Source organism: Lepisosteus platostomus, chromosome 7 (genome assembly GCF_059453375.1).
Source record: "Lepisosteus platostomus isolate fLepPlt1 chromosome 7, fLepPlt1.hap1, whole genome shotgun sequence".
NCBI lineage: Eukaryota > Metazoa > Chordata > Actinopteri > Semionotiformes > Lepisosteidae > Lepisosteus > Lepisosteus platostomus.
Genome location: NC_142617.1, coordinates 42,863,079 through 42,889,165, shown reverse-complemented (window position 1 = coordinate 42,889,165; position 26,087 = coordinate 42,863,079). Strand labels below are relative to the sequence as shown.

The window sequence follows — 26,087 nt, the reverse complement described above, 5'->3', positions numbered from 1 at the left end:
AGCGACTTGCTCATTCTGGCTAGAGGGAGGTGTGTGAGCTCAGGTGTGTGACTGCAGCCTCACCCAGAGTGGTGCCTGGGCTTATCCAAGCAGCGAGTGCTTTGCGGACACGGCCTTGTGTGGTTCCATTGTCTAGCCTCAGCTTTGTTCCCCCGTCTCATCCGCTGGGAAACCATCCACCTCTGCGCTGGGTGCTCCCGCACAAAGAGCGGCATTGTGCCGTCTCTCCCCTGGCTCGCTCGCCCCAGCTCGCTGTCTCAAAGCGGAGCCAGTGTGTTGCAATTCTCCTAACTCCACTGTCCGTGGGCTGGGTGGCGAGGGCAGGTGAGAGGTCCCCACGATCAGGCTTGCCAAGTCGTTTGGTCCAGGAGACCCTCTTACAGCCTTTACTTGTCAAAGGCGTGCTGAGAAGAGTTGTGTTCCTTTTACTGCTCTGATCACAATGGCACAGGCTCTGGTACTGGTCTGTGGGTGACCACATGTGTGCTGCTCTGTATGTCTGTGTGTGATTCAGCATGTGTGCAGCTCTCTGTGTGTCTGCGTGTGTGCAGCTCTGTGTGTGTGTCTGCATGTGTGCAGCTCTCTGTGTGTGTGTCTTCATGTGTGTGTCTGTTTCCAATCCCACGGCTGGCAGAGGAATTCTACTCCGTTGGGCCCCTGAGCAAGGCCCTTAACCCCACCTGCTCCAGGTGCGCCATATAAATGGCTGACCCTGCACTCTGACCCCAGGCTTCTAACTGTCTGTGTACCTGTGTGTTTGATGGATAGCAAGCAAAAAGACAAATTCCTAATGCAAGAAATTGTATTTGGCTATCTGATCTTAGGTGTGCTGCTCTCTGTGTGTCTGTGTGTATCTGCATGTGTGCTGGTTTCTGTGGGTCTGTGTGTATGTCATCAATCTCAAGGACACAGGGAATGACACAGGACTCCACCTACAGCTGTAGTTCTCAGGTACATTGTAAAGTCAGGAGTTCACAACTGTGGGCTCTTCGGAGACTTTCAGGTGCAACTTCCCAAAACACGGTGATAAGTTTCATGCCACACACCTCTAGTTTGTTGAGCCGCACCTCTGTTAAGAATATTTTAAGCTAATTAAATTTTGCATCTACGTTTCTTAAGCTCTTTTTTCAAGAAGCTCACTGCTGCCATTAGGAATTAACACATTCAATATGGAATGTGAGAACGATTCTGGATGTGTTTTCCCTAAACTGACTCGGGTCTTGGCAGCTGGAGCTCCTCGGTGCAGGCAGTCCCAGGCCTGGCACACAGCAGAAGAGAGACACAAAAATTCAGCAATCATTCCTAGGTCCAACCCCTACAGAGCGGGGAAGAGCGCCATTTTTTTGTTTCGTCTGTTTTTAACCTGCTTCTGCTCTGAATCCATACTCGTTTTGCTCAAAGTAGCTCTGGCACCAGCCAGGCAAAGCTGCATTTTGCAGTTAAGAAAGAAAGCGAAAATCTGAGCCTTTTTGATGGTTTTTGAGAGACGGACAAGTGTCTTGTTACAGCAAGCTTGAAAGAGACAGTGTAGAGTGTTGGATGTCAGCAGCTGCAGAGTAGCACATAATTGAATATTCATGCCTCTGGTGCCTTACCGGGGACAGATTAATTACCCCATTTACCAGTGTTACTAAATTAGGAAATTTATATCATGTAGAGAGTTTTTTATTTTAAAATATGGATTTCACTGATCAAAGTGGATGTGTTTTTTGTGAACGGTTCTCTTCTCATTAGGAAATGGACATGTTGATGTGCAGCTCATTTCCTCCTGCCTCCTGAATAGGAAGGGGGTCTCTCTCTCGCTCTCTGGCCTGAGCTGGGGAAGGGGGTCTCTGTCTCGCTCTCTGGCCTGAGCTGGGGAAGGGGGTCTCTCTCTCGCTCTCTGGCCTGAGCTGGGGAAGGGAGTCTCTGTCTCGCTCTCTGGCCTGAGCTGGGGAAGGGGGTCTCCGTCTCGCTCTCTGGCCTGAGCTGGGGAAGGGGGTCTCTCTCTCGCTCTCTGGCCTGAGCTGGGGAAGGGGGTCTCCGTCTCGCTCTCTGGCCTGAGCTGGGGAAGGGGGTCTCCGTCTCGCTCTCTGGCCTGAGCTGGGGAAGGGGGTCTCTCTCTCGCTCTCTGGCCTGAGCTGGGGAAGGGAGTCTCCGTCTCGCTCTCTGGCCTGAGCTGGGGAAGGGAGTCTCTCTCTCGCTCTCTGGCCTGAGCAGGGGAAGGGGGTCTCTGTCTCGCTCTCTGGCCTGAGCTGGGGAACGGGGTCTCGCTCTCTGATAGGGATTGGAAAGCGGGGAATGTCCCCCTATTTCTGAGCTGGCGGACCCTCCTCGTGGCACAGGCCTGACTGTAGGGAAGAAGCTCATTGCTCCTGTGCCCAGGGTGATGGATAGGAGTGTCACCAGTTTGAGCAGAAACAGGCTGCTCGGGGTTCACCATGACCTGTGTGTCTGCGTGTGGGTCTTTTCTTCAGGATGTTTTTAGTTACATCTCTCATGGCTTCCAGGTGCTTGAATTGACATCACCTGGTACATGCCACATTTATTATTGATTACCAATACTTCTTAAAGCTTTTGAATACCACTAAAAAGTTTTATACCAACTAGCTGAACTAGCTGCATTTTATACCGTATATTGGTGAATGATGAGACTATTCCTCAGTGATGAAAAAGTTATTATTTTCTTAAGAATTATAAAAGAAAGGCTACAAAAGTCAATAGATCCATAGGATGTTAGTAGAAAAACTTTATGTTCAGTAAGTCTCATCCAGCAGTTTCTTCAACGTTTCCTGGAAATTGTCTAGGTAATGTTCCCCCCAAAAAAGAAACTCTTTCCCCACGTTCAGTGCTGAGCGTGTGGAAGTGTTTTTGAGAGTCTGTGGGCTGGAGAAGAGCAAAATCATTCCTCTTAAGCTCTATAAAGAGCAGGTGACAGATGAGTGCGTTATGCAAGCCGCTTATGGTAAAATAATATTCCACATAAAGTAATCACACCACCACTGAAATTAGGAAAATTAATTCATTATCGTGTCTGAAATAAAGATGCAGTTGGAGGTGACCTTGTGAGGGATGTAGGCGTGGTGTTCACAAGCTTTCCCACGCATGTAGTAGTGACATCATCGTAGTCTTTTGTAATAACAGCTTGGGATTTCAATTTTTGGCCCTATTATTTTTTATACAGTGATCTAATTTCTGATGATTGCTGTCCCCTTTTTCATATTGTTTTGTTGTTGCAAACAAACACTGAACTGCATGGAGCACAGCTGACAGCAAGTGGACGGGCCTTTTCAAAGTCCCTTTCCCTCTGTTTGCCATTGTCTTTGTGAGGTTTGGTGGTCCTGGGAGTTATAGCCAGATGCTCTCTGGCTCTCTGGGGGAGTGGTCTCTCAAAGGCATCAGGTCAGTGGGAACGCAGTCCCGTAGGCCTCTCGTTCGTAACTCTTCTCGTCTTCTGCTGTTGGGCTGATCTCCCTGACACTTTCTGTCCTGGTCTGAGGAGGGAGCACGCTAGGTTTATTTTTGGGGTGGGAAGCAGGGGATTTATCCTGCCTCCCAGTGTTCTGCTCCACAGGTCCCTCACTGAAGCCTGCAGGAGAGGTGCACTGTGCTTTTAGGATTCTGATAGGTGCTTTGGGATTCTGCTCTTCTCCTGGCTGTCCTTACAGGAAGGCAGCACAGACCCATTAGGGTAAAGTCCACATGAGGAGCAGTTAGCAAGCACATGAGCTAGCTGGACAGAAAGACCTCCTCTCCTCTGCAGCTGTACTCACGTTCTGATGAATTTCTGCCAGGCGCCAGGAGCGGTAACGTTCATCTTCGGTAATGCAAAATCTTTCTCTGCAGGTGAATGGTAAAAAGTTGAATTATGTAAAGATGTACAGACGTTTGCTTTTCAGCATTGCCAGTCATTATGTAATCCTTGTGAATTTTTGTACATTTTAATAAATATCACCTGTCTCATGTTGACTTGTTTAACACTGTTTGCGAGGCGGCGATGTGTTGTGGGAGGAATGGGCAATCCCTGTGTGGATTCTGAGTGCTAGGAGGTTCCTAGCATAGAAGTGTGTTCTATCCCCAATGGTGCACTCTACAGTCTTACATAACGGTGCCTAAAGCATAGTATTGTGTCAAACACACTGCAATGCTTCATGTTACAGGGACGCAGTTAGTGTTCTGAAGTTGTGCCTATTACAATATGATCTCATTATGTTTTGCTCTTCTGTTTCGCCTCTATAGAAAAGAGCAGCGATTTGCAGACGTTGTTGACTGTTCATTCTACAGGTTTTCATGTCTGATGAAGAAACACACAAAAAAATGTCATTAATTAGCATCAGTACACAAATCCATCAATTACAAGCACGTTGACTTTTCAGGCCTTTTGATTTTCTCCAGCTTCTGATTTATTGTTTGAACACTATATATACAGTGGTATGCCTTATATTCTCAATACATATCTGATTATGCAAGAAAGCATTACTGTGCTTTTTATGAAGCTGCTAGTTTATGTAAATGGTTAATGTAAAATACAGCTGAACATTTTCTGCAGTATTTTACATTATTAGGGACAGCAAAATAGTTTCTAATCCTGATTTCTTCAGATTCACTTGAATCCTCCACCAGCCATGTAGTAGCAGAGTGGCTGTGGACAGGGTGAAGCAGCAATGTGTGCCCAGCTCTTGGGCCTTCCAGTATGTATGAAGGTGACTTGAGAGAACTGGAGCACCCAGAGACAAGCCTTGCAAACCCATGGAAAACTTGCCGACTCCACAGAGACTGACACCCAAGGCCAGAATCTCACCCAGAGGTGGAGAGCTGTGAGGCGAGGGTGCTGCCAACACCTTACCGCCCTTGTTTGGTCTTTGCTCAGCTCCTCTCCTCGCCAAGGAGAATCACCTGGTCTGAAGATGTGCGACGCTTATTGCCACGATGTTATCGTCAGCCTGCGCTTTGCTCTGGCCTGCTCTCCAGGGAATGGTTTCCACCTGCCTGAATGTGATCACAGATGCATACGGTTGACGTAATCCTGGTGGGGGCAGGGGGGCAGCGACAGTGAGGCCTAGCTTTTAAAACCCGCGACATTAACATCTGCTCTGTTCTAGGACAGGAGTGGAATCTGATACTGGTTGAGAGAAATATATATTTTTTCCCTGCTTTGTTCTCTTATGACAGTAAACGTAAGGTTTTTTTGTGCTTAAGTCTGGGCTGTGGTCCAAAACTATTCTTGAATCATGCTGGTCTCGGAGAGCTGCTGTCTGGACCACCGTGGGGAAAAAAAACACCCTATAATTTTTTTGCCTCTTGTGATAAAAATAAGGAAGAACAGTTGGAAGAAAGCTTACAGTGTAAGAAATCATTACACTATTACCTTGGCTGTAGAATTAAGGAACACGCAGCCCACTGTTTTTTCAATTACCACAGTTTGTGTCATTCTTCAAATCTTGCACCAAGTCATGTCATGTCATGTCACAGCCTAGATGCTGTTTAGGCAGGCAGGTTTAATCTCCCTTCCATGGAGAAATTGCAGTCAGTAAGTTACTTAATTAAAAAATATTTAGAACGGAACCAGAGCTCAGTTGGTGCATGGTCTTGCGGCCACAGAGCACGCTGGGGTTTTGCCTCGGCTCGTGAGAGTGGTCAAAGCTGAACAGAGTCTGAACAGCGCCACCGCACCTGTCCAAAGTGGACACTGGAGCTCACCCTGTCACATGACTGTGATCATGAGAACCAGGCATTTCACACTTACGAAGTTTGACTGGTAAACAGTGTGCCTCTCTAACGCCATTATACACTCACAACTCACTGATCTCAGGTGTTTCTCGGAGGTAACCAGGAAACCTGCTTCAAACAACATGGCAAGGCACTGTTGTTCCAGACACTACAACTCCTTGTTCAAGACAGAGCAGCTACCCCTGAGCGAGAGGGGAAACTATGCAAAACTGCAGTGTTGGGCTGCAGATGGGAAGTTTTGCTTTGCTTCCAGAGATGCCTGGTCAGTACAGAGTCCAAGGTCTCCCAAAAGCGTGAGAACTGTTATAGCACAAGTTGTTTCCGTGCTGAGCCCTTCAGATATAATCTGTGCCAAGGCAGCCCATCCAGAACAGCAGTGCTCCATGTTATGGTAAACTGTACTCATTTCTGTGGGAGAGGTGCAAACACAGCAAACGTTTCACCATGCTACACCACCAGAAAAGCAGACACAAATCCAGTAAAGCAGAATGAAATGATGGCAAAGCCGAGAAAGATGTATAATGTATACATGGTAGAAAAAGAAAGGCTGCAAAGATTCCAGGCAGGTTTATCTCTATCTCTACCGTAGCTCGTTCATTGAGGACCCTTGAGATTTAGGTTAAAAAAAACATAGAATTTACGGTACGCAAAAGGGAGAAGGGCCCCCGGACTCCAGAATAAAGATTCTGCTTAACTGTTCCATAAAATGAGATCTAGTTCATCTTCACATGACTTTCCTCTTAGGGTACAGATGACAGATGAAGATACAGATCATTTTAAAAGCAGTGTCTTTTTTTGTTGAATTCTTCAACCTTCAGAGGTGATTTTCAAGTGTAACCCTCCTGTTGGCTACAGAGTGATACAACTGCGCAATTGAAAGAAGGCAGCGTTACCGTCTTCTCCGTAGTGTAGCTTTCCATTTGGACGTCTCTGCAACGTTTGGAGAAAGATATGTTCCCTAGGCATGGACTATCCTCTTCAAAGCAGAAGGTTTGGAAAGTAGTAGCGGACCAGACCTTTTCTTCAGAGAGCTGTGTGATGTTAGTAAAATCTGACACTGGTGACCTCACATGAGAGACAGTTGTGAGTGAGGCCTGAGCTGTGCCTAACATGTAGCACCTGCAGCATCACGGTGGCGCTGGGGCTTCGCTGTTGGATCGGTGTGTCTAAGTGGGCCAAGGTTAATTGCTACCCTTTCGATTCGGACATCTCCCCCCTCCCCTCACAGGATGAATGCCGTGGTGTGTTATTGAAACACAGGACATGGCCGGGTTTTTCCAGAAGCCCGGAGGGTCGCGGGGCCCCGGTCTGTTTTGTACGCACTGTGCAGTGGATCGTGCCGCCGCTCGTATTTGTTGACGGGTGGCAGGGAGAGGGATGCGGGCAACGCTGCCACGCCCCTACCTGCGGCACGGCCCCAGAGCAGCGTGGGGCGGGGTATTTTCCCGAAGGGACGTGGTTGCAGGCTGTGCTGGGAGCCGTAGTGGTCGAGAAGGCCTTTCTGCTCGTGGAGGTGGGGGCACGGCCGCGCAGGCCTTCTTGATCTGCCCGCTGGCCTCAGGCTTGCAGACAGCAGCGGCGCCTGAGCCAGTTTGTCCCCCCAGCTCAGAGTAAGGCGAGGGCCAGGGTTCAGTGGGGGGGTGAATTTCCTGAATAAATGAAAAGCGGTTTGTGCGGGAAGCTCGGGCAGCAGTGGGGAGGGGCAGAGGGAGGGGTGAGGGGGTGTTTTGCAGGCTCCGGAGCAGTCCTGTTTCCCCGGGACCAGGAAACTCCTTGAGAGAATGTGCTGGATGTAAAAGCCGTGCTTGAGGCTGGCTTGGCTGCAGTGGGCTGAGTGATCCATTACTTTGAAAGATGGCACACAGGCATGACAGGGTGAGTTTGGGTCTCTCCTGTGATATACTGCATGTATGTGTAGACGCAGCTTTTGACTGTTCAGCCAGTTCTATTCGCCGATTCTTAGAGTATTACTGTTTGACCAGAAAAAAAAGGTCTATTCAGAAGAGGAAATTGTCTTGTTGGAAAAAGTAAAGCTGCTTTTTTATTTGTAGTTTATATAATAGTGTGGGTTAAGAGATCTCTTTGCAGGTAATAACATCTTCCTGGAGGTATGGAATAATTGTAAAACAAAGAAGCTGTCTAGGTAGATTTTAGGAAAAACCTGTGTTTTAAACTAAACAAATATGAAAACGTTTTGGTTTGGTTGCTGTTTTTGTATTGAGTTAGGGTTTCTGTTCACGGGCTGGGTTGCCTGGACTTGTGTGCTCGCGGTCTGCTCTGGAAGGGGTCTCCTCTGCTCCGGCAGGAGCTCCTGTCTCCTGTCTCTCCTGCCTGTGTGGTGGAGTGTTCAGGGCCAGCGCTGCCAGATTAAGGCGTCTGTGCTTTATCGCTAAAGAGGCCAGTAGCTGTTAATACATGCCCACATGAAATTACCCGCATCACGTAAGAGAGCTTTTTAGTTGATGATTTTTCTGTTTGTTCTGTATCTATTATTAAATATATGCTGTTCCTGGCAACTTTCTATCAAATAAGAGGTGTTGAAATCTGGAAGCAGAGCTTGGCACCATTCCAGGAAATATAAGCAACACCTTTGCTACAGACGTAGAATCTGGAAGGGGGGTCTTTCGCTCTCCTCCAGGAGAAGAGCACATGCACATGGGGAACAAGCGCCTTCTTTTAGAGCTTCATCCCCCAGGAACCAGCCATCGCACTTTAACTTCTGCTGCCGAACCGCACCGTGGGCCGGGGGCGCTGCCGAACCCCACCGAGGGTGACCTCTGAGTGGATGGAAGCTGTTTCAGGAACAAGCGGTGACTATTTCTGGACCGAAAAGAAGAAGAACACAAGGCCGGTGGTTTTGTGTACTCATCACACGGATGAAGGTTGCCTTACCGATGAAAACTCTGATAAGATACAAAGAGTCAGGTTCGTTCGTGGTTTCGCTCTCTATTGGGCACAGTCTCAGAGCACACGTACAGGCTTTGCCACCTGAATGACCTTGGTGCGTGCCAGAGGTCAATCAGTACCCTTTTTTAAGATCGAGCACTGTAAATCTCTGACCTTCCCCGATCAAGCATGGAGTCCTCTTCCATTTACAATTGCAGTGACCCCCCCGTGATGCAGCACATCAGCGTGAAGCATCCTGTTGCTTGTTTTTCTGCTTCCAGACTTACTGTACTGATACACTTTCTGGAAAAGCCTTGTTGCACCATACCTTCAGGTTGTGGTGACCTGACGAGTGGCTGAGGCTGATAAAGATGGCTCTGTGTCTCTGCTGCCTCATTTGCTTTGCCTGCATTTCTCCGCACTCAGCAGGCGCTGATGGCGAACTTCATTCGCATGCTTGACAGGGGAGCACAGAGGCCAGCCGAGGGAGAGAGAGAGGAGAGGGAACAGGAACACACTGTACTGACGGCCTGGTGTTTTGGATCGAAGTGTATCCTTGCCAGCCTACGTGTTTCCTTCAGTGCCTTACTGTACCCATTGAGCTGCTGAGCTGAGGTGCCAAGCGCACTCACTTTCCAGGCAGAACGGGCTGGCGTCGGCCCTAGACTGCAAACGAATTCAGAAGGATGGAATTAATGCAAATGAATTCATGTCGTCCACGCTTTCCCAAAATTTGGCTTTATCTGTGATCTCAACTTTTTATGTTCGCTCCTAGGTAAAATCGACCCCTCTTTTTGTTAACACTCTTGATGGCCACAGACTTTGATAAATGGAAAATACTTCCTCCTGTTTGTCTCTGAAACCTTGGCCCTGTTAATACAGTAAGTGCTTCATCCAGTCCTGGCTGCTAATTTCTTGAACCAACACAATCGGTGCGCTGGTGTGTGCTTAATGCTGCACACAATCCGGGTGTTGAGGGCTCTTTAACAGGTTTAGTTTATATCAAGCAGTGAGGTCACAAGCTGGGTCAATCCCATTCTGTATGTGTCCGGTCAAGTGAAAGGCACAACCCTGGCAAAGACCAGCTGAGCAGAAGAATATTTATTAAACAAATACTTTTGAAGTGTTGCGAGAGTGCGAGGCATAGCATCCTCCTGGGGGAATTAACCACGACCTGGACACGGAAAACAGCTTTCTACATCTTTTGGTTGAGAAAAAATGTATGTCGCCACAAATACCTGTGCCCAAGAGCTCCATCTCATTTAATATTCTTAACAATAAAGAGCTTAACAATACACTACACGCTTTCAAATCATCACTCATTCATCGTCATGGTTTTTTAACCTAGTGGTAGATTTAACTTTTATCAGGCTTCCTTTATTTTATTCCAGAAGGGCTCCAGTGGGCTTCGTTAGCTTTTCCTGATTTTTTCTTACATATTGAGAAGGAACAAGCACCCATTTACAAACAGACCCGACATGATCTTCCCACAGCCCTTCCACATTGTCGGATCCGGGAGAATTTTTGCCTATATTTTTGTTGGTGCTTGTTTTTGTGTTCTTTTGGTGTTGTGTTCCACTTGTGTTATTGGTGCTACTGCTGCTCCAGGTCTCTGTTTGGAATTGTGGATTCACAATTTGATACAGCTGCACTGTAGTGAAATGGACGCTCAAGGAAGCTGTGAATAGCACTGAGGGCACCTAGCCAGTTCTTGGACAAGACAGTGGTTGTTCGCCTAGAGCAAAAAAACGGTTACAAACAAGAGGAGGCAATCAGCTCATCTAACCTATTGGGTAGTAGTTAATTGGTGCGAGGAAAGCTCCCTACCCTTTTTAGGATTTCACATGTCCTACTGACACTCACACTAATTGTATTTACTATTTCAATTGTCTTTCAAATGAAACTCCATTAGAATGACCATTAAAATGATCAATATTTATAGCTAATATTTACAGCACTGCTAAATTTTAAAACAAGATGAATTTTGGTTTATAAAAAATTCTTTTGTTGGAGCTTTTCCCAAATTCTGTGTCCACTTGATATTGCGATGACACACTCATGCACGCATATCAGAAACCATGAACTATGCACTTCATGCACGCACTCATCTCCTCGTGTACACACTTCACACACCCACATGCATGCACTCCTCGTGCACACACTTCACACACGCACATGCACGCACTCCTCATGAACACACTTCACTTCACACACGCACATGCATGCAGTCCTCGTGCACACACTTCACACACGCACATGCACGCACTCCTCGTGCACACACTTCACACACGCACATGCACGCACTCCTCATGAACACACTTCACTTCACACACGCACATGCACGCACTCCTCGTGCACACACTTCACACACGCACATGCACGCACTCCTCATGAACACACTTCACTTCACACACGCACATGCATGCAGTCCTCGTGCACACACTTCACACACGCACATGCACGCACTCCTCATGAACACACTTCACTTCACACACGCACATGCACGCACTCCTCGTGCACACACTTCACACACGCACATGCACGCACTCCTCATGAACACACTTCACTTCACACACACAGATGCACGCTCTCCTCGTGCACACACTTTACACACGCACATACACGCACTCCTCGTGCACACACGCACATGCACGCACTCCTCGTGGACACAATTCACTTTGCACATGCACGCACTCCTTGTGCACACACTTCACACACGCACATGCATGCACTCCTCGTGCACACACTTCACACACACACATGCACGCACTCCTCGTGCACGCACTTCACACACGCACATGCACGCACTCCTCGTGCACACACCCTCTGTTTTTGTTCCCCAAAACTACTGCTGCCTTATGTTTTATCTGTAGATTTTTTGCTGACTTGCATTTGGCAGTAAATACAGTTACCTACAGTCTCTTCTCCGTCTTCTCTGACCCCTACACCCCCAACTTTCATGCAGAGCTTGCTCTCCTTGAGGAAATTAAGTGGCAGAATTCCAGACTGTCTCCTGTGCAGGAATCTGAGATGTACCTTCAGACAGATGGAACAGTTAATGCTGGCAGATTCCAGCGGACTAGGTGCAGTCTCTTTGCTAATTTTGTGGCAGAGATGTTTTTTAGTGTGTGAATAACAAGAAATCAATACGGTAGATAAAGGTAAAACATTTCCCTAGTTTTGGGAGGGTTGATAATGTTTATTTGTTAATGTGTGATTATTATTTGTTATATTGTTAAGCTAAATCAGTAGCATTTTTATGCAAAAAAACTATATTAAAAAAATAGGCAAAACCCTGCTTGTGAGCTGTAAATAAGTGCTTCAAGACTACACAGTTAATTGGGAGTGGCGTTCTTTGTCCTACAGCTAAGTGCTTTATTGTCTAATGACCTGCAATCCTGCTTAGATCCACAGATTATAATTTCACCTGCTGCACAGAACCTTTCCATTTACACTGCAGATATTGTTGTGACCTTTGGTGGCCAGTTTCCTCCCTCACAGGTGGCTTAAAAGGCGGCTTTGGCTGTTGAGACAACAGGATATTTTTATTTATTAAGTGTGGTTATATCGGCACAGCCGAAAGTATATTAGGCTTGCGTGAGTGATACAGTTCATTTATATAATCTTCCCTTATTTGTCTTGAGAAATGTACACATGAAATTAGGAATGTTCCGCAAACGAGAGCAACAGAACTGCTGAAGAAGACTTTTAATTCTCCTTCATGTGGCTGTCCATCGTCCATGCACAAATAGGCCTTCCCTATTCCGAAACACCAGAGGGGTCTGAGTCTGAGGGCAGAGGGACACAGAGGGAGTGAGTGCACTCGCTCCAAAACACAGCACCTGTGTGGCAAGCAGCAGGGCCGTCCTTGGTCTTGAATCGCGCTGCAGTGGGCAGGCAGGGTGGACACGAGGCTGGGAGGATGAGAGGTCCCCAGCTCTCTCTCCCTCTCTCTCGCTGTGGTCAGCGGGCAGCCTGATCTGCGTGCCGAAGCCTTTAAGGGGCTCCCGGTTAATCCTCCGGCTGTGCTCCCGGCTTGCCGAGGTTCCCCCTGGACCCCGGAGGTATTTTTAGCTCCCTCCCATGACGCAGAACTTTGTTTGTTGTGTTGCCTTTTCCCTCTAAAGGTTAAAGTTGCATAAGCCCTTTGAACAGTAATCGGCTTGTGTCGGCCGGGTAATATTTTGATATTTTTAGCGAGCACTGATAAGCGGCTGTGTGTGGCCAAGGCCCAGTAATACCGATAACTCCGGATACACTATAATCCCCGGCCCCCCTCCCCTGCTTGGTTTTCCTGCACCGCGCGGCTCGGGCTGCGTCAGCGGACAGGAGGAAGTCTTCCCTCGAAAGGGTGAGGAAGAGGAGGTTTTCTCTTGGTTTGCTTCGCACAACCCAGACCTGAAATAGGATGATAAACAGGGGTTGGATAGATGAGTTTTCAGATCTCACCATTAAGTCATGATCCCTGGGTTGTGTTGAAATCAGAGCTGTCAGCCACACAGAGAAAATCAGGGAAACAGTGATCTGTGGTCTACAGCTAAGGTACAGTATGCCAAAGACTGGAATATTCTGAACATTTAGCTAAATTCAAATGCATATTTTTTGCAACACACTGGGAGACATTGTTTTCTATTTCTTCCAGTCCTTATAGAGATTAATATCAAACAGACCCAGCAATGTGGGGTGTCTGAGACTTAAAACTTAAAAGAGACTTTTCCGAAACAGCATCAGCGCTGTATGAATTGTACTGCCCTTTTACTCTCTCAGTTCTGCCCAGTGAGCTACTGTAGCCCCAGTACAGTCTTGCCTGTACCACTCATTCGTATGTCTAAAATACAAACCTTTAAATATGACCCTAAACTCTAGCTAACTAGCTTCGGATAAATGGACCCCTTTCCCCTGTCCCCCAGTGATTTGTCTGTCTTTCACAGGAAAGCACGTTTAAAGATGTGTGATGATCCATCCCAAGAGGCACTATAACAATCCTTTGTTGTAAATGTACTGGTTGAAAGCGGATGAATTTGAATATTTTTTTTGCATAAAACATCCTTTACAGCTATATTCATTTGTACATTTAAGTTGTTCTTTCTGCGGAGATCAGTGGGCTGCGATGAGATGTGTTCAGTTCCCTGCGAAGCAGAATGCTCAAGAGTCGAAATGCAGTTCGACTGAGAGGGTGTTAAGGATCAGACCTAGAAACAGAACTAACTGAGCTGCTGTCACTTCATCTCTCTTTCTGTCAAGTCTGAGTTTTACCAACAAAAATAAAGTCTGGTTTATAAGGCAGTTTTTTGAATAGGTAAGCAAATTGTCATCTAATAAGTTTTTGAACCAACATGTAAGGAGAGGGCTTTTTTGGTTAAGAGGGTCCATCTCATGGGAGACTAGCTTTTCTGTTATGCTTTAAGAGCATACATTTGCTTGACCTTGGCTGAGCTGCACATCTGTTTTTACATGGAAAAAACCATAACCCCTCAATAAATCTTCTTCTGTTTTCTCTCCTCTTTCTCGTCTGTGTGTGTTTATTTCGTCTCTTTCCCAGCAAATCCAGTTTGCCGAGGAGAAGCAGGAGTTCAGCCGGTTTCCCACCAAGGCCGGCCGGCGATCCCTGTCCCGATCCATCTCGCAGTCGTCCACCGACAGCTACAGCTCAGGTGCTCCGAACCACCCCCGTCCAGACACAGCACAGCACACACAGGCACACACACATCGGCCACCCTGGCTGGAATCAGTCTGGGAGCTTTCCAGGAAGGTTACGTCTGTCCCGCGGAGTTCCCACAGGCTTGGCGTCACGTGTGAACTGATCTGCCTGCTCTCTGAGGGCTGCAGGGGCACCTCCTCTCCCTGCCACTTTCACCCTCAGCTCCAGTTTGCTTCCTGTGCTCGACTGAGAGCTTAAGAGATCTTTCAGTCCTTTTTTGCTTGCCATGTTTTACAGACTGAAAAGAATTCATGTACTGTAGTTGTAGGTTTTTTCAATTTAATTTGTTTCTGTTGTTACATTGCACACGAATTAAACACCTCAAAAATACTGCCTTGTGGGTAGTGCTAGACATGGCCCTAGACAGAGCACATCCCACCTGTAATCCATTGTTCACCCCACGTATGCCTCGTTTTCATTCCGCACAGAAGAACACAACACCATGAATTTGAAAAGTGTTCTGTAACTCATTTAGGTTGCTACAGTAGTTGAAGGATCAACACTGACAGTTTGAAGTTTCAATTTCTTTTGGATATTAGATTATTCTAGAGGTTTTTGCTTTGTTTTTCAAGGAGCTATGGTTTCCACTTAGTAGAAAGGATTCACTGACATGGCTTATTTCTTTCTGGCATTCCCTGGCCCGTCTTGTCATTAAGCAGTATTAACTTATGTTCCTTCAAAGCCTATCATTATGGCACATCTCTACACATTCAAAACCAGAAACAAAAAGAAAGAAGTAAACAGGTAATTACTACGAAAGACAATGCATGATTCCATAAGTATTTAAACATTTAAAACCTATAATAACCTTAATACTTAATTATGGTTGGTATTCCTGCTGTGATTATGTTTGACACTGCATCATAGCTGCAGGTTGTGTTGCTCACACACCCGGTGACTGGGGGACAGGGGGACAGGGTGAAAGGGGGGTGTTTAGCGGTGAAGTTGGTGCTGCCGTCAGGGGACTGACCCCATCGTGCTCTCTGACCTCTGCCCCCAGCCGCTTCCTACACAGATAGCTCCGATGATGAGACCTCCCCCAGAGACAAAGTGCAGACCAACTCCAAAGGCAGCAGTGACTTCTGTGTGAAGAACATCAAGCAGTCCGAGTTTGGCCGCCGGGAGATCGAGATCGCAGAGCAAGGTGAGTGGGGGCTCCGGCTGCTGCCTTTTGATAGAGTGGTGCCTGCTGGGACAGCAATGACACACGCAACAGGACCACAGACTGCAGCCTCCTCTTCACTCACGGTTCACCAGTTAAAGCGGGTCCATCGTACTGTGAGGGAACCAGCACCTAAATGAGTGGATTGAAGAAGCAAAAAATGAAAAGTGAATGCAGAGTGTTCAACAAAGAATGGACTGCAAAATACTTTTTCACAGAGGTTGGAACAAAAGCTATTTGTTTAATTTGTAAGGAAAGTAAGTTTATCACGCAGAGCAGTTACCCGTCGGGTCGAGGTAATCGGTGAAGACTTGGCTTGTGAGATGAACGTCAAGTTTCATTCAATTTTTGTTTTTTTGCGTTAAAAGATTTATTTGCTCTCAGGTTATCGTTAACCTTGAACTAATAAGCCTATGTTGGATTCTAAATTTATACAGGGCATAGGCTATCTGTAAACAGCAGCCTGAAGTGGCCCACTATACAGTTTCAAAATTTGATGTGGCCCTTGGATTAAAAAAGTTTACCCACCCCTGCCTTACAAGCTGGGACCGGGAGGTGAGATGCTTTAGTGGGTGAGGTGTAGGACTTGTCACTCTCAGGTCCTCAGCCACCAAGTTTCATCTGTTACCGAAACTCCTCGAGCTGGGTAATTCACACAACACACCACACTGCCTTGTATGCATAGGTCACGTGGGAGAAATGTATCTTCTGAATAACTAATTGGTGCTATTGTGACCAATAGTAATATTTTTATTTTTACAAAAGAATGTTTTGCTTCATTAACCCATTGCTTTCCGAGATAGGCTCTGGCCCCCCCGCGACCTTGAATTGGTTGAGGCTGGTAGAACATGCAGGGATGTTTTGGGGAGATTAGCACGTGCCTTAGAAAGCTGAAATTTGATCCCTTGTATTTTCAAAAAATCAGTCTCAGTGCCTTGCAAGTGATTAGGTTACAGTCACCTCACACTCTCCGTTTATTGTAGAATAGTTAGAATCCGTATCGAAACCTGACACTCGGCCCAGGCTGTGCGCTCAGCCCAGATATCAGACAGGCTCATGTTACACAGGGATGTGAGGTTCTCTCCCACAGACCTTATTGCTGTGCTCATCAGGTTGATTATTCACCAGCGCGCACACACTCTCACACTTCGAAATGCTGCCCACGGATCCCTGTGCCAGGTGCTCTTGTTCCTGTGTCCAGAACGGGGGTGGCGCGTTCGGTTTCACTCAGCAGGTCCTGTACAGCCGTGTTCCTGGGCGTTCTTGTGCTGGACAGATTGTTCTGTGCACTGACCTTTCTCTCTGAGCAAGTGGCCAAGAGCGGTGAGGAGGATTATCGCGGAGTTGGCAGGCCGTGACTCGACACCGCTGACGGCCCTGTGCCCCAGTGCATGCAGACGACTGCAGATGACTCCTGGGTAGCTCCAGCCAGGCCAGACTGCCCGAAATCGAGTCCTCGGGCAGTTCTGTTTTGTCCCTGTTTATTTTGCGCCCACCCACTTTAAGATCGGACTGCCCAGTTGTTTTCTGATTCTGCTGTAAGGCTACAGCTGTTGAGCTGCGCAGGTGAGAAGGGGGACTGGCGGGCGGCCTCCTCTTCCGGCCCTCTGTGGGGGTCCATGTTTCCACCTCAGGAGCCCTGAAGCACAGTGCAGCACCTACGGGGGAGCCCCCCTGCAGCCACACCCCCACTGCCACCCTGCATCCCCGCAGTCAGGGAATCACTGGAAATAATATGAGGACAGGCCAGCACCCTGTGGTCCAGGGTATGTTCCAGACAAATCTGTTTCCGCACTGTGAGAAACCCAGATTTGAGTCATCATCCAGCAAGAGCACTGAACATGAACACAAAACATTAATTGAGGAAGATGGTCGAACTGGGAGAATGACGTTCATTCTAGGACACATTGCAAGCTCCACAACATGTTACAGGAGACACACCAGCAGTATTCAGCCAGTTGGGCAATTTGCATAATCTGGATCTGACTGGGGCTTGAATTGGTGGCTTTAATGCTTAATCTCTGATATCTCTGAGTTCTCATCTACTTAATGTAGTTAATAATGTACTTATTTCTTCATTTCAGTGGCAACACATACCAGTTTTTAACAATTATTGCATTAAACAGACCCATAAACCATGCCAGTGGGCTTTTTAGTCACGCTCCATCAATTGGATGATTGTGCATTTTTTGGACATTCGTCAAGCTCGGCATCTTCTCCTTCCTGGACTGAACCAAACTGCTGTGTAGCAGTAGTCTTATAGGAGGGAGAGATCAGGGAAGCGAAGAAGTGTGTGAGTGACGTATGGAGAAGTGTGGACACTGACCTCAGTTTTCTTTCCTGCAGACATGTCGGCCCTTGTCTCCCTGAGGAAGAGAGCCCAGGGCGAGAAACCACTGGCTGGGGCCAAGATTGTGGGCTGCACTCACATCACCGCCCAGACAGCGGTAAGAGATAGACCAGAGTCTCTGCCAGCTGAGGGGCAGAAGCACTTTAATTTAGATGTCAAAATGGCGAGTGCCAGTGCTTTCCTGATATCTGTGACTGACTGATCCCACCCAGCACAGCTGCTACTGCATGAATAGCCAGCTTCGTCCTGACCACCGAGCCAGTACCTGGAGGTCAGGATCTGGTTCTTCACGGTTCAGAACCGTTTCCCGTGTTCAGTCCTCCATACTGTTCAACACTTCTCTCCGTGTGCCTTTTCACACGTGACTTTTGTGTTCACAACCGCTGCAGAGAGTTTTTACTGTAAACCTTGAAATACGAAAATATACTGCATGTGTCTTATTTTATCGCCTGGTGTAGATGATAGAAAGGTTTAGCGAAAAAGCTAATGAATTGCTGGCTGTTGATGTGCAAACGAGAAAGTTTTCAGAAGCTGCTTTCCCTCTGGAGCTGAAGTTGCTGGGATTGGTGGTGTTCAAGGGTCAATGGTTTTAGGCTGAATGATGGAGCAACTAGAGTTCAAGTATCAAAGGGGGCTTTAGCCCTGTATTCTAATTTTATTTTACACCATGACAGAAGAATTGGAATTTAATTGAGAGCCAATGGTTGTGGCAGTAAAATATTTTTTCCTCCTCTGTTTATGTTTGTTTGGCTAACGACGTGAAGGGCTCTCTCTCACAGAGTAACCAGTGTGGAAGTTAAAAACCCCTCATGCTCACTCTTAATTAAAAGACAAACTGCTTCTGTGGCTTCATAGAAGAACTCAGGCACTGCCCGCACTGCCCACACAGCATGAGGTCTGGCTTTCAAAGCTGCTTAAACTGAGAAGTAATTAACTACAGGGCTTACTTATTACATAGCTGTTCGCGCTCCTCAGGGGCTTGCTTATTAAACCATGGGGTAACTTGGAGAGTGTTCTTATGCAAGCAGTTACTGTTTCTTAATAACATCCTGCATCCCACCCTGCCAAGGACTATGGCCCCTTTGCTCGCTGATCGGACACTGCTGTTCAGCTCTCATGGTGTAGGGAGGCGCACAAGCACAGAGAAGATGTGCGTGTGCTCTTTCTACCTGCTCGAATAAAGCAGGAAAAGAAGACACATCTTGATCAAACACAGTCTCTCCTGAAACAAAGCTCACAAGCTCATTGAAAGCAGTATGCAGCACAGTTCCTTACTTGTTATATCAAAACACAGATTAGTTTTTCATATGCCTAGTCACATGAGAATCCCACTTGTATGTGCATTTCTCTTCTGTCCCAGGCTTTAGGTAGGAGTTCTAAATCTTTCGCTGGTTTTCCACCAAGAGCACCACAGCTGATACTGTATAAAGGCTGTTTGGATATTCATAGGATTGAAATGTCTTGAGCATCAGAAATGCATTTATAGTGCTGGTATAATGGACAACCATTGATTGTTAGTACGTACAGGTGACGATCATAGACGGTGCTGACTACTTCCAGTCTGGTCCAGGTGGCTCTGAAGGTAGGGCTCTGATTCAGATGGATGGCAGTGAACAGCAGTTGTCATCCTGTCAAGCAGGTCGTTATATTAGTAGAAGTTCTAGGTAGAAACTTTAAAACCTGTGTTCCTGCAGGTCCTGATAGAAACGCTGGTGGCCCTGGGAGCTCAGTGTCGCTGGACTGCCTGTAATATCTACTCCACGCAGAATGAGGTGGCAGCAGCACTTTCAGAGGCTGGTAAGAGTGGGAGATTCGGTCCAGAGTGAGAGACTCCATTTAAACGAAATCACTATTGGATTTTTGACTATGTATTTTATCATCTACACTACCGTTTGAGTAAAGATGTTTGCATATTCTGAGATCTGTATCAACTTTGGAAATCATTGATGCGTCATTGCAACACTCTTTGGTTTTATTTATCTCATAAATATGATTTTTGAAGAAGACCCAGAGGAAATGGGAGAATCTTGTCCTGCCTTTTTTTGTGAGTGTAACAGTTTACTTGCCTCTTGTCACATGGAGTCGCAGCTTTGTGTGACCTTTGCCAGGAAGCGTCGGCATTGAAAATTGATTGTTCCTCTAAATTTAGCTTCTACAAGGCAGTTAAGGGATAAAAGCTTCTTTTTCAGTGTGTCGTAGCACACATGAAATAGATTTGAAGTCAGCTTTTAAAAATCTTTTTCTACGTGCAGTTTTAAATAAACTTTTTGCTTGACAGCTTGGGTCATCTGCATGTTGTATTTCTAGGTTGGGTGTCTTTAATGTGATCAAATATTCAGGTATTTCAATAATTGAGTGGTTCGCCACTGTCTTATGCTCCCAGAAACCCAGACAGAGCAGGTCTTTAAAGACGCAGATCATGGTTTATGGGAAGAAGCCAGGAACAGCAGTTCTTGTTCAGGCTTTGCGGATGCTGTTTTTTCCCCCCTCTTTTTTGCAGTGCTTCGTTTTCAAGTTTAAGAAATTGATGATTGAAACAATTGAAATTGAAGTGGTGGAAAGGCATTTCAAAGTGAGATCAGGAGGCACTTTACATGAAGGATTGTGGAGATCTGCAACAAGCTACCCAGCCATGTTATGGAGGCCAATGTCTTGGCTATTTTTCAAGAAACATCTGGATCAGATCCTCAGATCATGTACTGGTTGTGTGTGGCACACACTGTGTTCCCTGGAAGCCAGGAATGTTCATGAATCCTGCTTCTTTCTTGATTTAATGGGTTTTATTCCACCAGCACACTGTGATAGCTTTTTATAACATGAGAAGTGACTCACCCTTATTATTCTAAGAGACCATTAGAAACAAAAAATAATGTGCTGGAGTAGTTCTGAGTGCTCTTAATGTACAGTATATGCAAATATCAGAAGCAGTCTCTTTCAGCTCTGGCAGTGTGTTAGAGGTACGACACATTAAATCTCCAGCAAATCTCCCTGCTTGTTATTTATCGTTGCACAGAATTTCACTTTCAAAACATTTCATTTCCTTGTGAGGTTTGTTTGCAAAGCTTGGCTTGGAATGCATACGCTTTGAAGTTAAATCTCTCTTGATATATTTTCTAATAAAAAAGAAAGATGGAAAAAAGTTACACTGTGTATACAATTGTTGCCTTTCCTGGCAGATAACAAAATCCCTCCCAGGCGAAATGCTTTTTAAAGTGGTGAGAGAACAGCTTTAGTTCTGAGCAGATAGACAGAAATGTAATGAAGCTACTTGCACACCTAATGTAATGTATGCTAAAATATTTCTAATATATTCTGTGCGTGGTAGAGATCTTTATCCAAGGTGACCTACAGTAACAAAGGTTTACTTAAAAAGTTTCACAAGTAATAGTTAAGAAAACTGGATCTTTAAAAAGCACATACTGATATTATAAATATATCTACAAAAAGGTTATACTGCAGCTTACAAAGATAATGTAGCAACTTGCAAGAATACTAAAATCTATAAAGTACTCTCATAACAGATAGTGTAATATTACAAAAATGCAATAGTTTAGTCAGTAGAGTAACAAAATATCAACATCTTGATGAGCTATGTCTATGGACTTAACAGTTTAATCTTCAGGAAGCCTGAACTTTTGCTTGTGATTGCCAGAAGTGGGCCTGGAGGTATCCTTCGGTACAGATTTGTAAAGATTGATAAGCAGGATTGAGGTTGGAATAATTAACTTCATTAGTTTTAAGAAGTTTTAATTCTCAAGGCTACGAACAAGAGAGCATGTGGTCTCTTACACTAGTCTGTAATTGATCTTGTTCAGCTTGTTGCAGACACTCACAGCCATTTGAGCAAAGAAGAAATGAGACAAATGCTCTTGGCTCTGGTTTCCACTTGTGTCTTCAGATTCAGGTTCCACTAGGATGTCTTTGTCCAGGCCCTAGAAGATACTGAATACCTGAATCAGGCCGTCTTGTAGCCTTCTCTGTTCAGGACTAAAGAAATCCTTTTCCTGCGCAGGGGTCTCTGTGTTTGCCTGGAAGGGGGAATCAGAAGATGACTTCTGGTGGTGCATAGACCGCTGTGTGAACATGGAGGGATGGCAGGCCAACATGGTAAACACCTTCTATCCATTTTATATTTTATAAATGCTCTACATTTTAATATTTCATTGGAATACATTCAGGAACATTTTCCAATGATAGCTGTAACTTTATAAAACCTGCTTACTAAAAACAGTGCTAATAGCTTATATTTTGTAATCAGTAGGAATATTTCTAACAATGCAAATGCTAAATTTTCTTTAAATTTAGTTTTCAAAGTAGCTATAATGTCATTCTGCAACCACTTTTGCGGATAAGAGTTAGAGTTCAGCTGCTGTTTGGAAAATGGATCAAGCTTCTCAAGGGGGCAAGAGAACTCTGAAACTCTCCGGGACAGTTCCTCTGCCCTTAGCTGGACCAGTCTATCCAAACCCTAAAGTCAGCTGCAGTGAATGAGGCCCTTCGGTTACATCATTCCTCTTCTGACACTCGAGTGTGCCTGTGCAGTGAACAGCAGAACCTGTTCCTCCTGCTCAGTGCACTCGCAGGCCTTGCTTTTCAGGGTAGTGGATGCACTTTGAAGTAACCTCTGGTCCCTCATAAAATTACTACATTCATTTTGCATGTTTACCACACTTTGGTTCTTACACCTGTTGTAACAGAAGAAACAAGGTTCTTGATCCCGAGATGAAGTGAAACAGATGAGTTTATTGCATGCAAGGAACAATAAAGCCGAAGTCTTGTTTCTCGCAAGAAACAACAAAACCGAAGTATTGTTCCCCGTATTGTTACAAACTTTTGGGTTATATACAGTTTTCTTCTCCGTTTCTGACGTCACTCAGTCTGATGGTAAAGAGGGGGGTTCATGGTATTTGGCCAGTTTATGATGTTCTGGGCAAATGGTCAGTTTAACATTACACCCAGGGGGGTTCCTAGCTGGCATCTGCACTCCTTATCAGTTAACCCCCTTTCCTGCCATAAACCCCTGCTTGTGACTTGGAAGTCTAAACCCCCTACAGAAAAGATTAAATACAAACCCCCGTCTTCACATCTTTCTTCATTCCCCCCTTATAAAATATGGCATACGTCAGTGTAGCCTATTTTTATACATACAATGTCAGGGCAGATCTTTCCTTTCTTGGCGAACAGGTATGTATTGCCATGACATTGTTCGTTCCACGGTTATGGCAAGATGTGATACATGTTTTTGTGCACGTGATGATTACAATTATACATATAAACAATACTACTCCTACAGATAAACACTATAAAAAGGTTCCACCCCAGGCCCCAAACACAGACTTTACCCAAAACCCAATTCCCCAATTTTCAGTATAATAGTCCTGATATTTCTGTCCCTCATTGTAAATGTGTTGGGCCAGATCTGAGATGTGCTCAGAATTATCAGGGATATATGTGCAGCATTCAGTGCCAATTACTGCACAAGTTCCTCCTTGGGCCGCCAGTACATAATCTAAAGCTAGTCGGTTCTGCATGGCCACTGTTCTGAGGGCTACCATCTCATCATTAACAGCCTTCAGACTAGATGAGGTAGAATTTGCTAATTCTTCTAAAGTCGAAGCCATTTGAATTAACTCTCGACTCAGAAAGTTCATGCCGGCTTGTGGAAATATTATACCTAAATAATATTCCCAATCAGCCAATTTTCTTTGTGGTCTGTGGTTAGGTCCGAAGGGGGTGTGGGTTTGAACACGGATATGAGGAACCACATATCCTAAATAACATGAGCCAGACCACTGGGCTGGCAACCATGGGTAGGCTCGTTTTCCACAAATGAAATATGTTCCGTTTGGCGCTCCCCATGCCTCTGAAAATAAGAAACTTATACCGAATTGTGGGGTGTGCCGATCCCATCCTGGAATTTGGAAGGTAGAGGTGGATATATTTGCAGAGATGGTAAGGTTGCAACGACTCCATCCAACCAAGTGCAGACCATTAGTGTGCTGAAAACATATGTTTCCCTCACGTTCCTTATTGAGAGTCAGGTATGGTGGTGTATGGCTTCTGTTATATTTAGGAGCGTAAGAGCCTGTGAAACTCGTGGGCTCTAAGCCTCGCTCCTGTAGATATTGTAATGTTGTGCAGGTTAAAGCCGTGTTATGGCAACCCCCCATAGTTTGTCATATTAAAATCTCCTAAATTATCCCTCCAAATGATCATGCCTATGACTTCCTCGCGACGCCAAGTAATGGCTCCCATAGGAAGTCCTCCCTGTACATATTTGGGTAATGCGGCACACACCCAGCAGGCACTTTGGTTGGTTTTCTTAGCTGTCAGATAGGAGAGGCCTAAAAAGGAATTAATTCCATGTTCTCCTTTGTGGGAGAGATGATCATTAATCCCTGCGGAACATAGTTCTACAGCAACAATTATCATTATTGACAGAAATGATTTCATTCTGAGTCTGTAAATGGGGATGAGGCTCGTCGGCAGTGTGGCGCGTGGATCCAGCGATCTTTTCCTTCCACTCGAACCGCAGACTCGGTTGTCAACAGGATCTGGATCCCACCTGGGCTGGAGAACCTGTGAAGGAAATTTCCTGATCCACACCCACTCTCCTGGGATGAGGTTGTGCCCTCCTTCAGGTGGTGGTCCCCACGCCTCCAGGACCTGCTCGCGGGCTCCTTGGGTGGCCTCTGTCAGCTACTTGCAATAATACAAAGGAATGGTTGATCCCTCTGAGGAAACCCCAGTCTCAGCACCTGTAAGAGAACTTGTTTCAAATTATTAAAGGCGGCTTTTGCTGCAGGAACCAAGGCAATCTTGTCCTTGTACTGCACTCCCCCCTTAAGCAGATCTGTTAAGAGTTGTGCTCACCCTGCAAAAAACATATTACCCAGGCCCTGTTAAAATTCCACAATGTTAGACACAAAAGGGCCTTATCATAACTGCTTCTATTAGACACTCTAAAGCTGAAGCAACTCAGACTTGTGGGTTTCCTCGTCAGGGGAAGCACTCAGAATACCATCAACATACTGAGTGATCACAGCCAGTTGAAGCCACGTGATACCCTGTTCTGCATAGTCATTCTTTGTAATGCATAATATTTCAACCCAATAGATCTGGGATCAAACCACCCATTAAAATCTGGTACTCGGCAAGTAAAACTTGCTGTCCCAATACTCCTGTGGCCTCCTGCCATCTTCCCATATACATTGCTCTATAGTACACTGTTGAACAGAGGAGTGAAACAAGCAGGACAGTAGTGCTCCAGTATCCCCTACAGAAAAACCAACACTCCATTAACAGTACATTTTTATCCACTGGACTGGGACAGACTTAGGGAGGCTACAAGGGATTTACAGGATCTAATCGTTAGGTAAACAGATTTTCTCACAAGACGTTATTCTCCCCAGTCTCGATTCTAAACCTACAGCGTTTCAGCATGTCTGGTTTCGAGACATTCGAATAAAACCAAATTGTTTCCACTATTACAACTAATTGTATAAATTACAATTTATAATAATTTATAATAATACAAAAACTGTTTAACTACTTTTACGTCCACCTGTACTGTACTTATACGTTTCAGACGCTCTTATATTTTCCAATCTCCTTAAGTTGATTTTCGTCAAGTCTCTTTAGTTACGTCTCTAGCCAGTCCCGCTGGCTAAACACACTCACACCGTCATTTAGTATACCAAAACTCACAGTTACACACATACATGCCGGCACACAAATTCATAAAACACACATACACATCGAGAATATATTTTTCTCTTCGTAATACAATGTGCTGTATTCTTGTTTTACTTCTACATGAATCCTTTTAATTCCTGAAGCGCACTCCAGGTTCGCTGCATTTCTAATTTCGGGTGCGGTACTTTAGCCCACCGGTCAATATCTTACGGTTTTGGATTTGATCGTATGGGGGAAATCAGGGAAGGTAGGTGCGATTGCAGACCCCCTCGACGGGGTGCGAGACAGTGTTAGAGTGGCGCTGTCATCAACGGCACCAGCCCCTGCTACATCAAGTCCTTTCCCACTTCGAGTGAGAGTACAGATCTGCGGGCGCCCTCCCTCTAACAGGGGAGACCCTGATCCGTTTTTATCACACTCATACCAGGTGTTATCCCAATCAGACCCCCCTTCTCCATATGGCCACTGAGGGAATTGATCCCGATTATTTTCGTTTCCTGCCTGTTTGTTCCCCTGTGGGAGAGCAGGATATAACTTAGTCGCTGGCTGCAGCACATTACCCAGTGCAGCGTGACCAGGAGTTA

The 26,087-nt window shown here is 45.7% G+C and overlaps 1 protein-coding gene across 4 annotated transcripts in view; it reads left to right on the top strand.

The window, feature by feature from the left end:
* ahcyl1 (adenosylhomocysteinase like 1) overlaps positions 1 to 26,087 on the top strand; it is a 44,851-nt gene that overhangs the window by 3,100 nt on the left and 15,664 nt on the right. The window contains exons 1-6 of one of the 4 annotated variants that reach the window (XM_088640524.1): positions 7,426 to 7,584; positions 14,138 to 14,249; positions 15,312 to 15,440; positions 17,805 to 17,905; positions 19,503 to 19,605; positions 21,821 to 21,915. In XM_088640524.1, coding sequence (XP_088496650.1) covers positions 7,564 to 7,584; positions 14,138 to 14,249; positions 15,312 to 15,440; positions 17,805 to 17,905; positions 19,503 to 19,605; positions 21,821 to 21,915 — 561 coding nt within the window. In that variant the 5' untranslated portion in view covers positions 7,426 to 7,563. Of the gene's footprint in view, positions 1 to 7,425; positions 7,585 to 14,137; positions 14,250 to 15,296; positions 15,441 to 17,804; positions 17,906 to 19,502; positions 19,606 to 21,820; positions 21,916 to 26,087 lie in introns of those variants that run through there. The other 3 variants (XM_088640523.1, XM_088640522.1, XM_088640521.1) reach the window with 3 other exon arrangements.